This window comes from Panicum virgatum, chromosome 2N (assembly GCF_016808335.1).
Source record: "Panicum virgatum strain AP13 chromosome 2N, P.virgatum_v5, whole genome shotgun sequence".
NCBI lineage: Eukaryota > Viridiplantae > Streptophyta > Magnoliopsida > Poales > Poaceae > Panicum > Panicum virgatum.
In genome coordinates, this window is record NC_053146.1 from 53,635,154 (window position 1) to 53,649,163 (window position 14,010).

Below are 14,010 nucleotides of genomic sequence, written 5' to 3' on the forward strand. Positions count from 1 at the left end.
GTTTCTCCCCACGCGTTAAAAATATCTCCTCTAGAGACATCGTGGCCTCTCTTGACAGCGTTTGCTCCTCCTCTCCGGCCACAGGCCCAGTGCCGCCCTGGCCGCGGCGCACCCGCCGCCGCCGCCCCCAAGCACGGCCTCCACCGGCCGCCGGCGCGCGTGCCGGTCCTGTCCGCGGCCCAGCCGCCGCCGCTGCGCCTGCAAGCGCGCGGGCGCAGCAGCCCCGCTGCTGCCGCCTCGGCGTCCGGCGCGGACGCGGCCTCGGCCGCCAGAACGGTGCGGCCCCCGACACGGCCTCGGCCGCCGTAGCGGCGCGGCCGCTGGCCCGGCCCGGCCACCGGCTCGTGGGGCGCAGCCGCCGGCCCGGCCGCGGGCGCGCGGACACCGCCGAGGCGGCCCTAAAGGACGCGGTCGCGCAGACGAGGTCGCTGGCTCCAGGCCGCGAGCGCGCGTGCAGGCTCCGTCATGAGCCCGACTGCGCCTCCTCCCACCGCCTTTCCATCCGACGTCGGCAAGCTGGTTGCGGCGGGCCCGCTTTTGCTGGCCTACAGCGGCGAATCGGCCACCCGATCTGGGCGTCGATGATGCCGCTGCCTCTGCTCCCCTCTTCCTGGTGCAGGGCGAAGACGCAATGGTGGTGGCGAACGTGCGGTTTATGGGACTCGCGGCTTCGCAGGGCGTGACGGAGCCTCTGCTCGCATCCTCATTCGACGTCGTGCTCTGGGGCAAGGGGCTCCCGGAGTCCGTGCTCGCCGCCGCTGGTAAGACAGTCCTCCATGTCTATCCCAGTCTGTTCTACGGCTCCCTCTATTCCTCCATCCTGCTCTCCTCCTTCCTGTCCTTCCTCTCCCTGACCCTTCTCCGTCTTCATTGACCGCGGTGGCGGCGGCGGCGGCCGGCTCCTATTCGTACACCGTCGTCGATCTACACCGCCGCGGCGTGTACTCGGATTTCGCGACCTTGCCGACCAGCCCTTATGCTGCCCCCTTGGACTCTGATCAGCATCCCATTCACGGATAGGAATTTGGAAGGGGAAAGAGAGGTAAATTTCTAAGCCTATATTTTTTTCCCTTGATCATGCCCGCCTATTTATTGCATATTGTGAATGGAAGAGCAGCCAATCTAATTCTTTGCTTGATCAATGTATGCCATTCCTTTGTCTTATTTCCGGTTGAACATCAATTTTTTTATTGCATTAGCATATGGAATATATTCTAAAGGAGTTGCACATCATATGTTCGATGGAATGCCTATGTCAGATGTTTAGGCACTGCTGTCATTTTTAAAACCTGCATTTCATCAGCAAAGCTACCTCGATGCTATCCAGGAAGCATGTCTGATCTTTATTTCCGTTTTGCAAATCTATACTTGAATGTCCTGAGAATTATTTACTTGCCCAAATGCCTCCTTTCGCTGTCATTTCTAAATTAAAACAGCAACATTTCTATACCCAATTATTTCTATGCTGTGCTTACTTTTTAAAGCTGCTCAAAATCAGAGATTAAAATTGATTCTTTTTGCATCTATGACTGCAGATTAAGGAAATGCTTTTTACTGTAAAATGGGGCAAGGATATTAGATTGTGCATTCTCATATTTTGTTTCTTTATGCTAGGATAGATATATGTCCATTTAACTTCACAGTGCTCAGTGAAATTATTATGGAGTGACTAAGACTACAATACAAGCAAGCTCACCAATGACCAAACTGCGAAGGTATAGTCGTCTCTTCTATTTGCCTTCACGCACCTCATGTCTTTGATGAAAAGCAGATGTAATACAAGCCACCTTTGAGATTCAACTATAGTTAGTTTATTCGCTGACAATTGACATAATTCAGTTCTATACACATTGATGATAGGCATTCTAATTAATCTGAGCAAGATCTCACTGTTGGATCTGCGAAAAAAAAAACACAGTTTCTCCTCTAATAAAGGGTGTGCCTGGACAAGTCAACAAGAATAACCAAACAGCTTAAGGTATTCTAAGAGGTAAGGGTCATCTTGGCCTGTCCCTTTCCTTTAGGAGGTCCCTGTACTACTGCACTAAACAAAGATTGGATATGGTTGCCCTTTTCAATTTAGAAATCAATGTACGGTTCGTTCTTCACTGGATTCATACAACTGCATCGGCCCATGCTTGAAGATCTAACTTCATTTGATTGCTGCGCATTTTCTCTGTTAGTACTCCACCTCTATTATGCTTCCTCATATACTCTTGTGTCTCTATTGATCTAATGAAAGGCTGCAGATTCATGTATTGGTTGATTCGTCTTTCATGGGAAAGTTTAACTTTTGGTATATATTGCCATGTCTAAACTTTATTGGTCTGTTTTTTTTATTATGCATGTTCTGCCATGTAAAAGCAAATTTGATTTGTTTACAGCTTTACTGCGATTGGACTATGAGGCTTCTTATGGTTGGCTGGCTTTTGTTCTACATATTGATAGCATCATATTTACATGACTAGCTATTGAGAATAACTCTTGCAGGCCATTGAAATCAGATTTCCTTATCAGTTTGATGGGGTGTCATCGGGTCCAGATGATTTAGTAATTGTCATAGGTAAATAGCATCTTTACCTTTCCCTAATAATTATTCAATAATGATCTGCTTTTACCTTCTGTTTGTCCTATAGTGCATCATTTATGATACTTCACAGTCACAATTTGCCATTCAGATTTTATTTGTTTCTTTCTTTGATATCAATTATTTGTTTCTAATTTAATGTATCCTTTGTCCAGTTTATCATTCTGTGCTCATCAATTGATTCCTTTGTCCAATTTATCCTGAACGGTTTGATTTTGGATCTAACATTCGTGCTTTTGTGTGCTATGTTGTTCCAGCGATTTGCTCCTGCTGCCCACATTTAATAGCGTGCTCTGTATAACTGGTGGGTCAACATGTACTTACAGTAAACTCTCTAACCAATATTTCAATGTTGCAATTGTGGTTTAGATGTCATTTTTTACTCGCCTATTGAACAAAATTGTTGCAATACACAGATCAGCAGAAAGGTATGATCCAAGGGAAGGTTTCTGGGCGCTGCTTCCAAGTATGAGCATGAGAAGAGGATCCCACTGACCCACTCGGTAGCTGTCTTGGGGGATGCCCCGTAAGACTCTCAGTCTCTTGCCTAGGTGCAATATAATTCCTTTTAAGTTTTAGCATTGGAGGTGACCTCACTGCTGCTTGCCTCATTACAGGTATGCTGTGGGAGGGTATGATGGAAGCAACATGATATCTAACGTTGAGATTTTTGACCTGTGCACTAATTCATGGAGAATATGCAGCCCATTACAGGTTACAATGGACGATAATTTGTTCTACATTGGCGGGCACAGATACATCCTGCCGGCGACTGCATTTCAACCGTCCCTGATCCAAGTATGAACACAGGGAAAACTGTTCTCATGCCGGCATTTTCCAAACTACTTAATGCAGCTATGTAACATGGCCAGTTCCACCTAAATACAATGTCTGTTAAGTTAGTGAACCCTCCTATTCTCCTACAGCTCCTTAGCTATCCCAATTGGAGATTTAAATTGTAATATAACAACTGCTCCTGTCAAATACTTCTATATGTATCATCTGCAGTAGTTTATCCATAAACTATTTATCACTATGTTGCTCTTTAGTACAAATATATGTATTTCTTTATCAGGCACATATTGTTAAACAACATGAACCACCGACCTCTGAAAAATCACTATATCAAGAAAATTATACGCATTACACAGGCTCGCGCGCGAAGGCGCGCGTCATTCACTAGTCTTATACTAAATCTGGTGCATTTCCTTGCACCAGGAAGTAGCCACGTAGGCCAGAATTTCTTGGCCGTCAGATCGGCCAATCCGACGGTCAGGAATAGTTGGGATACAAATTTTATAAAAAAATACCTCAAACTTTATTGAAATTAACCTACCGTCTATGGATGACAATTTTGCAAAAAAAAGCCTTTGAACTTTGCGAATATCAATTTTACAAAATACCTCTTGAATTTTAACGAAATCGACACGCATTCTACTAACGACAATTTCACGAAAAACCTCTTGAACTTTGGAGAAACCAAAATGCCCCTTGAACTTTAACAAAATCAACACGCACTCTATTGATGACAATTTTACGAACAACCCCCTAAATTTTGGTGAAACCAATCTGCCCCTGGTGCATTTTCTTACACCAGAAAGTGGCCACGTAGGCTAGAATTCCTCGACCACCGATCCAACGGTCAGGAACAGTTGGGATATAAATTTTACAAGAAATCCCTCAAATTTAGTGTCAACCTGCAGTCTATGGATGACAATTTTGCAAGAAAAAGGCCCTTGAACTTTGTGAATGTCAATTTTACAAAATACCCCCCTTAATTTTAACGAGATCGACACGCACTCTACTGATGGCAATTTCACAAAAACCCCTCGAACTTTGGAGAAACCAAAATGACCCCCCTGAACTTTAACAAAATCAACACGCACTCTCTTGATGATAATTTTACGAAAATATCCCTAAACTTTGGCGAAACCAATCTGCACTCCACAAATATTAAATTCACAAAAAACTTGTGTATCGGTGATGGGTTAAATCAAATCAAGCTTTGTCACTACAAAAGCATAGACGCCCCATAGACATATTTCAATGATCCACACCTCACACACATACATTTAATAACTCAAATCAAATTTAACCGAGCCCACAACAAAACTTTATAAACACAGATCTACACGTCCGTGACGGGTCTCTCGAGGGCGCCAACGGCGCAGTATTTTCTAGTGCTTTTCCTATTTCTATCCATCCGTTTCTTTTCCAATGCTTGGTTAGGGTTTCAGGCGATTCATCTTGGAGGTTTAGGCGATTTGCTGATTCAGGATTTCTCTTCATGCCATTGATTGATTTCATTCCCGTATCTTCGAAGTTCGAATCATTTCCTCTCGGTTTCTTCATCTCACACTCTAATGCCTCTTCTATTTTCTTCATTTCACAGCGTAGTTGTTTCCAATTTGTTATCTTCTCGTCTTACTTGAACACAGTTCAATTTGATCATCTCTGAAGGTTCGAATCATCTTCTTCTTTGCTTTATGTTAGTCGATTGATTTAGTCACGAACTTAATTATGTTTTTTTATTCTTTTATGCAGAATATTGCTTGGTACTAGTTTCAAGTCATCCATCATTTTGATTTATATATGTTAAACTAGCAGATCCTTCAACTTTCAAATGTGGAGTTTCAACGGTAAAACATAAGATTGTCAACAACTCTGAAATTTTTTAATTTCTGGAATGTTTCAAACCTGTAATATTTTGGGAACTTTTTTTTTTACCATACCTTATACAAACTTTGAATTGTTCTCAAACAAATTTGGAATGTTTTGAACATTCTATACAATCTGAAATTTTTATGACCATATTTCGGGAACTTTTTAGTTAAAACATTTTTTCTGCACAATCTGAAATGTTTTGAACAAAACCACTTTCAGGAACTTTTTTGTTGCCATTTCTTCGGAACATTTTGAATTGTTCTCAAAGAAATCTGGAATGTTGTGAAAGTGAAACAATATAAACAATCTGAATTGTTTGAGACCTTTTTTCAAAACTTTTTAAAGTGTGAATATATTAAACTTTACAGAGTGTTTACAAATCTTTGGTTGAAAATTCGGCAGCAAATGGCAAGCCCGACCAGCGCGCATGGCTCCAGCTTCATGGCCTTCAGGTTCACGGACCCGGAGCTTTCAGTAATGGAATGAATTAGCTTCGTGGGCGTGCAGCTTCCGCGTCCGCTGACTTATTGGGCCTCCAGCTTCCACGTGCACTAGTGCGCGCAGGCGCGCGCTCCCGCGCGCTTCTGCGAAGCAACCGGCTGAAAATCGCTTAAGCACAGTTTCCAAAATTTTGTATGGAATACTAAATGCAGATGAAAAAATAATTAATTATATAATTTAACTGTAAATGACAAGATAAATTTTTAAAATTAATTAATTCATAATTAGATATGAATAGTCATGCCCGGTCAAAGCCGGAAAGGCTCGCTGACCCGCCGGGCGGCCGGCTCCCTTGCTTGCGGTGCAATCCCAAACCGCACGCGGCTTGTCGCGCACCACGCACGCCGTGACGTAGCCGGCCGCTGCCGACGCGGCGGTCGGCGGCTCCGGCTCGGCTCGCGAACGCGGCCCGTGCCCTCCCTTAAAAGCACGAGTCCTAAACCTCCCCGATTACGCTAACGAACGGCACGGGCGGGAGCCGCACCGGAACCTAACCGAGAGCACCAGACACCTCGCTCCACCTCCAAGACTCCGTTTCCGGACTTCCAGACTCCAGAGCGGCCGCGGAGGAACCGTGGGGGCAAAGGAAAGGGAAGACTCGCGTCGCGTGACGTGTGCCCGCGTCGTATGCGCCGCGCTGCCGTCGCGACGACGACCAGGACCAGGATGGCGGCCGAGGAGATGAGACGGGCCTCGGCCTCCGCGGCGGCGGCGGAGGCGGCGCCGGCGCAGGCGGGGTCGAGGTGGGCGCGGGTGTGGCCGCCCGCGCTCCGGTGGATCCCCACCTCCACCGACCGCATCATCGCCGCCGAGAAGCGGCTCCTCTCCATAGTCAAGTACGGCCTCGCCCCCAGTCTTGGTTTTCCCCCTCCAATTTAGCAGATTACATGCGAATCGGAACTTCAGGCTTTTGACTGGTACAGGAAAACTAGTTACTTTCTCCTGGACCGGGACAGCTACTCACTTGTGCGGTTGTGCCTTCCATTCTAGTTACATGTCAATTGGTACAAACTCCAGTCTTTTGGCCGGCACAGCTGGTCACTTTGTGTGGATTTACATTGCACTTGGTTGTTGGTTCATCTGCAGTCTAGCTCGGCTAAGATTAAGTGTTCATTTTGAATGTTGGGCACGAAGCTTAGACTGTGAAACTGTAAGGAAATTGCATTCCCTTTCATGAGGACTGATTGCGCTATTGCTGCAGTTTTACATTAATCAAATGTTAGTGCTGTACTGCTGTAGCTAACTGCAAAGGTTATTCAGCTAACTGTCTATGAATTCTACTAACTGAATGTTTCTGTACATGCGAGTGGTCTAAAAAAAATCAAAACACTGTCGCTTTGGAATCACTTTGGGTCTAAACTTTTAGTCATTTTAAGTCGACTTTGATGGTTTTGTCCTGTATTGAGTATGAAATTTTACTCAGTGGTTTAAGATCATTTTGTCGCATGATGTTAGCCTTTGTTTCAGGACAAATGACCAATACCAATTAAATTATCTAGTGCTGTAGCGATTCTGTAGCGTATTGGATGAGGTTTTATTTACTAATGGATGGTTTGCCTTTGTACTGTCTATGAATGGAACTCTGTTAGGGCCCAGGAGCCGGGCCCAGCTCAGGAGCAGCCGCCAGCCCCAGCCTGGATCACGTACCAGCGCAGGGGGCGGCGCACAGGTGGCTAGGTGCCACAATTTTTACTTTCCTTTTTATGTCAATTAGTTTCTATAATTTGAAACAATTGTAAGTTAAATACCTGCACTCTGGATTGGAAAAGGATTAGGCTGGGAATTAATCTCAGCTGGCCTCACGGGCCACCCCTAAACCCTAGCGCCTCCCTCTCTCCCTCTGCCCTCTCCAATGTTTTCAAATCGGCTGGTCGGTCCTGGTCGCCTAGGGACCGACCAGGCGATTAATCGCGATTAGTCGACGACCAGGTTGACCTGGTCGAGCCTGGTCGTTCCCTAATCGTCCATATGTCTACATGTTCAGTATATACTATATAGTGTATATATAATTATATATATACAATATAGTATACAACAAGCAATTCTTGGTGACTTACTTTTGATATTTGCTCTCCAGAACTCCAGCTTCTTGTCCAAAACTCCATATTCTTCTTGCTGAATCCCTGCTGCTGAAACAAAAAAATGAAGTTGTTAGGAGAAAGTGAGAAACCTTCATGCTGCCTTGATAAATATTAAACAAGGAGTACTGCAGTAGAGATTTAGCAAACCATAACAGAGCACTACTGCTACAGCAGCAATGCAACAAGTCCTGCCCTGGTCGACCGACTAATCGCGATTAGTGGACGACTAATCGGACGACCAGGTTTCTGGTCGCTCTGGTCGGGTCGGTGGTGCTGGTCGGACTTGGAGAACCGACCTGGGCGATTAATCGCGATTAATCGCGATTAATCGGACGACTTGAAAACATGGGCCCTCTCACGCCGCCGCTGCCTCCCTGCGCTCCACCAGCAGCCACGGCGCCTCCCCGCAGGCGCCAATTCAAGCCCTCTCGCCCTCCCTCGCACTCCTATCACCTTCGCAGTCGCGGTAGGATCGCTGATCCTATCAAACTCTCTCATCCATTGCTTGGATTTATCCAATGTCCTTTTAAACTGTGTCAGCATACACATGAACTGCATTTTTCAGTGTATGAAAGAACTTTCTTTCATCTTGACCTAGTGATTATAAGCACATAATTGCTTCTGATTATACTGAAACGTTGCAAGGTGTCTATAAGAGTGAGGTAGGAAATACACACATGGCTTAGTATAACGTATTGGTTCATCTTCAATTTATGTAAAAAGTTATAAATTACCATACCGTCCCCATTGCACGTATTAATTTTGAGATATAACACGTGAGTATATTTTGTGGTTTCTGATTATTGTGGGCTATATTTTTTTTGGTAATAAGGCTTCTATCCTGTTGATAAATGATTCAATTCTTTATCATTTCTTTCTAGATATATGTGCATTTTTTTTGTATTTTGCTGGTACATTATGCACCTTTTTCTTTCCTTTTGCAGAACCGGATATGTCCAGGAACAAGTCAACATTGGCTCAGCTCCACCTGGGTCAAAAGTAAGATGGTTTAGATCTGCAAGTGATGAACCAAGGTTCATCAATACTGTAACATTTGATAGCAAGGAGAACGCCCCCACCCTTGTTATGGTCCATGGCTATGGGGCTTCTCAAGGGTTCTTCTTTCGAAACTTTGATGCCCTCGCAAACCGTTTTAGGGTGATTGCCATTGATCAGCTTGGGTAAGTTTTGGCAAAAAGTGATATGGAATATTTTTTTCTTGTTGACCACTATAGGTCTTTAATCAGTAGTAAATTATCTGGTTGATTAAATATGATTTTATTTCCGTTTAACTTATCCGGTCCTTAATATTTATTATGTCGTGGAAGAACATGGTTTGGAGGTATCAATTCTCAATTAACCTTCCACTGATACATTTGATGGCACTATAGCATTGACTTTTCTCATTCCTTTTGCAGCTGGGGTGGTTCAAGCAGACCTGACTTCACCTGTAAAAGTACCGAAGGTTGATACTTCTACTTTACCTGCACAACTTAAAAAAAAAATGATGTTATCTTCTTATTATGTTCCTGGTTACCCACAACTACAATAAGATTTTAACTTTGCATCATTTAGCATGCCATGTCCTCTAATTTTATTATGATCTTCTAATATGCTCTTTTCTGTTAAATCTTAGTGTTTTAACCATTTATAAGAAGCCTAGGTAGATTCGTTCCATCAAACTCATATATTGATTCAGTTCTTAACATGTGCTTCTTATGGATGTGTTTGTAAACAGAAACTGAGGCATGGTTCATAGATTCTTTTGAGGAGTGGCGCAAGGCCAAGAACCTCAGTAACTTTATATTGCTTGGTCATTCTTTTGGAGGATATGTTGCGGCAAAGTATGCCCTAAAGGTATTTTCTTAAACATTTACCGAGTGAAGTGTCTCCATTTAAGCCGATCATTACTAACAACTTCGATTGTATTTCAGCACCCTGAACATGTGCAGCACTTGATTTTGGTTGGTCCTGCTGGCTTCTCGTCAGAAACAGAGCATAGCTCTGAGTGGTTAACAAAGTTTCGAGCAACATGGAAAGGCATGCTAATCAATCATCTTTGGGAGTCCAATTTTACTCCTCAAAGAATTGTTAGGTAATTTGATCTTATTGCACATTTTCATTTTTTTCTAAACATTACACATTACAATTTAAATTTCTATGTAACTTTATTTATTGTTTTTTAGTTTTTGAGATAGAAATAGGGCGGCGGCAGCAACAACAACAACAACAACAACAACAACAACAACATAGCCTTTTTTCCCAAGCAAGTTGGGGTAGGCTAGAGATGAAATCCGAAAGAAATAAGTTCAAAGTTCAGGCACATTGATAGCTAGTCTCCAAGCGCTCCTATCCAAAGCTATCTCTTTAGAGATATTCCAATCCTTAAGGTCTCTCTTAACCGACTCATCCCACGTCAGTTTAGGTCCACCTCTACCCCTCTTTACATTATCGACCCGCTCAAGAACCCCATTACGCACCGGCGCCTCAGGAGGCCTTCGTTGGACATGTCCAAACCATCTCAGCCGATGTTGGATAAGTTTCTCCTCAATTGGTGCCACCCCGACCCTATCCCGAATAACTTCGTTCCGGACCCTATCTCTCCTTGTGTGCCCGCAAAACCACCGCAACATCCGCATCTCTGCTACACTCAGTTGCTGGACATGTCGCCTTTTTTTAGGCCAACATTCAGCACCGTATAACATCGCCGGACGAATTGTTGTCCTATAGAATTTGTCTTTTAGCTTTTGTGGCACCCTCTTGTCACAAAGGATGCCAGAAGCTTGCCGCCATTTCAACCAGCCAGCTGAAATTCTATGCCTAACATCTTCATCAATGTCGCCATCCTTTTGTAGCACCGATCCTAAATACCGAAAAGTATCCTTCTGGACCACCACTTGCCCATCTAGACTAACGTCTCCCCCCTCATACCTAGTCGCGCTGAAATCGCACATCATGTACTCGGTCTTGGTCCTACTAAGTCTGAACCCTTTCGACTCTAACGTGCGTCTCCACAGCTCTAACTTCCTATTAGCCCCTGCCCTACTCTCGTCAACTAGCACCACATCATCAGCAAAGAGCATACACCAAGGAATCTCACCTTGTATATCCCTTGTGACCTCATCCATCACTAAAGCAAATAAATAAGAGCTCAATGCTGACCCCTGGTGTAGGCCTATGTTAATAGGAAAGTCAGTGGTGTTGCCATCACATGTCCGGACAAACGTCGTCGCATCCTTGTACATATCCTTAATGAGGGTAATATACTTAGTTGGGACTTTGTGCTTCTTCAAAGCCCACCACATGACATTTCTCGGTACTTTGTCATATGCCTTCTCAAGGTCAATGAAGACCATGTGCAAGTCCTTCTTCTGCTCCCTATATCTCTCCATCAATTGTCGTATTAAGAAAATCGCCTCCATAGTTGACCTTCCAGGCATGAACCCAGATAGAAATAGGACAGCATTGCAACAAAAACTTTCTATTTGAATTAAAATGTTGGAATGATCTATCCCTGCTAATTAGATTTAAATAAGATAGCCCCTTTAAGTTCACAGAGTAGTGTAGTTTGTTGTTCCGTTTCAACTGATAGAAGTGCAGTGTCACTTCATGGAATCACTAGGAAAACATCAAAGAAAAATTGAAAGTTCGCAAAATAATCTGTAGGTTTCCTTCAAGTTGGAAACACCTGCTAAGTTCAAATTGAGTCCTCAACTCCAAATTAACAAAAAATCACATCCAAATGTGTGACAGCAATCCAAAGTGACACCAACACTAGTTACTTTCACTCAAATGATTTAAAACCTCCATGCAAATAACATTTCCATCTGCATTACTACACACGTCACAAGCCCCTGGAACACACAACTACTGTTTTGCATCCAATATCTGATCTGCACATGGATGTTGAAACACACTGCCTGCTCGGAAGTAATGGTGGAATTGGCCTCAAGAAAGACTAAGTGATGATTAATTCATGCTGCGCCGTGTCTCTACTTTGAGCTGCCTACCAATTATTGTGACCTCTTATATAATTTAAAATAAGAAAATCATTTTATTTTGTTTATATTATTTTTATTCGTTATAATCCCGCATACATAGGACAGCAATTCGTCCGGCGATGTTATACGGTGCTGAATGTTGGCCTAAAAAAGGCGACATGTCCAGCAACTGAGTGTAGCAGAGATGCGGATGTTGCGGTGGTTTTGCGGGCACACAAGGAGGGATAGAGTCCGGAACGAAGTTATTCGGGATAGGGTCGGGGTGGCACCAATTGAGGAAAAACTTATCAAGCATCGGCTGAGATGGTTTGGACATGTCCAACGAAGGCCTCCTGAGGCGCCGGTGCGTAATGGGGTTCTTGAGCGGGTCGATAATGTAAAGAGGGGTAGAGGTAGACCTAAACTGACGTGGGATGAGTCGGTTAAGAGAGACCTTAAGGATTGGAATATCTCTAAAGAGATAGCTTTGGATAGGAGCGCTTGGAGACTAGCTATCAATGTGCCTGAACTTTGAACTTATTTCTTTCGGGTTTCATCTCTAGCCTACCCCAACTTGCTTGGGAAAAAAGACTATGTTGTTGTTGTTGTATAATCCCGCATACATAGACATCATATGTTGTGACGTGGCAGTCACTTGCTCCTGCTGGCTGCTGCAATTAGTGGTCATGTCGGCATTGGTTTGAACAGAGTAGAGGGGTCTGCAACATTCAAATCAAACTAGAAACGCTTGATTGCTCCAATGGCAAAGTATATGAGGCTTTGTTGCAATTTTGCTGCAAAAACAACAAACATTGCTCTTATCATATTTTTGGTGTGCTACTGCATTTTCTGTCCTCATTTTTATCTGTTTTTCTCAAACAGAGGATTGGGTCCTTGGGGTCCAGGTCTAGTACAAAGATATATCAGTGCCAGGTTTGGTACAAGTTCAACTGGTGAATTACTAACAGATCAAGAATCTGCATTGCTGACAGGTATTCTGTTCGGTTAACTAATCTAGTACATGCATTTTTTTTTCTGATAATACTTGCAACTGATACTTATTGTTGTTTCCTCATGTTTGAAGATTATATTTACCATACCTTAGCCGCCAAAGCTAGTGGAGAGCTGTGCTTGAAATACATATTTTCCTTTGGGGCATTTGCAAGGAAACCTCTTCTGCAGTGGTTAGCCTCTTACACTTACCAACTTTTGGTTAACTGTTCTCTGATACTGACCATGCACAATGTCTTGTTGTCATGGTTTTCATATGGAAATTAGATGATCATTTGAACTGAGACAATTAATTCTAGATTCAACAAGTGCTCCCCCCCCAAAATAATAATATAATTACAGTCCCCTTGATGTTTCATGACGTTTTACCTTCCTTGCAACAGCGCATCTGATTGGAAAGTGCCGACTACTTTCATATACGGGCAGCAAGATTGGATGAACTACCAAGGGGCGCAGCAAGCGCGGAAGGACATGAAAGTTCCTTGTGAAATAATTAGAGTCCCACAGGTAAATCTTGCCAGCTGGCGACATCACACAGTCACAAATCACAGTTTTACAATACTGGTTCAAGGACTAAATCTTAGCGGTTATATTCTGCAGGGGGGTCATTTCGTGTTTATTGACAACCCGTCGGCGTTCCACTCGGCTGTGATGTATGCCTGTCGTAATATTTTATCTGGAGCTGGAGAGGAGGGCCTCACTCTTCCTGATGGCTTAATATCCGCATGAGATCGCATCCTCAACAATCTCGTGCCCAACAATAGTAGTCTAGTACATGATAAAGCAAAGCTTATACGATGGTGGAACTATTTGTGCCCATCTCCACCAGATTGTTTGTGTACGAATTGGGCTGATATTTTCCGTGTACATATTCTGTATCAATTGTGAGAAACGTAAAGTTATGTAATGTACGAATTCTTTATTTGATTTTCAAGACCCAAACTTGCACTACGCAAATCATGTCCTTGCAAAAACAAATTCTTACGCCGAAAACACCACCGGACTCCAGTTGCATTGCTCGCCAGGTAGTTGTTAGAGCTGATATTTGGACATCATATGTTCCTGTGTTCAAATGGTTTTCTCTATTTTTTGCATAAATCGAAGCGTTTTCTACAAAAAAATCTAGAAACTACTGAATTATGCAAATTTTATGAAGCTTTGCGCGTCAATCGTCGTGGGCTCGTGG

The 14,010-nt window shown here is 43.6% G+C and overlaps 1 protein-coding gene and 1 long non-coding RNA gene across 2 annotated transcripts; both read left to right on the forward strand.

Annotated features, from left to right (window-relative positions):
- The first annotated feature begins 458 nt into the window (after window positions 1-458).
- LOC120661272 lies at window positions 459-2,282 on the forward strand. Its single transcript, XR_005669852.1, has 4 exons — window positions 459-1,042; window positions 1,620-1,715; window positions 1,861-1,990; window positions 2,084-2,282. It is a non-coding gene; the product is annotated as an uncharacterized LOC120661272 (long non-coding RNA).
- A 3,918-nt stretch (window positions 2,283-6,200) lies between these two features.
- LOC120661269 (probable 1-acylglycerol-3-phosphate O-acyltransferase) lies at window positions 6,201-13,781 on the forward strand. The gene is made up of 9 exons (XM_039940035.1): window positions 6,201-6,588; window positions 8,778-9,014; window positions 9,252-9,298; window positions 9,572-9,690; window positions 9,768-9,928; window positions 12,696-12,805; window positions 12,898-12,997; window positions 13,208-13,331; window positions 13,425-13,781. Exons 1-9 carry the CDS (start codon window positions 6,380-6,382, stop codon window positions 13,551-13,553), a joined length of 1,236 nt encoding a protein of 411 aa, XP_039795969.1. The 5' UTR covers window positions 6,201-6,379; the 3' UTR covers window positions 13,554-13,781.
- The last annotated feature ends 229 nt before the right edge of the window (window positions 13,782-14,010 follow it).

Coding starts and splice junctions, on each gene's coding strand:
- LOC120661269 (XM_039940035.1), top strand. CDS start 6,380: ATGCGCCGCGCTGCCGTCGCGACGACGACCAGGACCAGGATGGCGGCC. Junction 6,589..8,777: donor CGGCTCCTCTCCATAGTCAA/GTACGGCCTCGC, acceptor TTCCTTTTGCAG/AACCGGATATGTCCAGGAAC. Junction 12,998..13,207: donor AGGAAACCTCTTCTGCAGTG/GTTAGCCTCTTA, acceptor TCCTTGCAACAG/CGCATCTGATTGGAAAGTGC.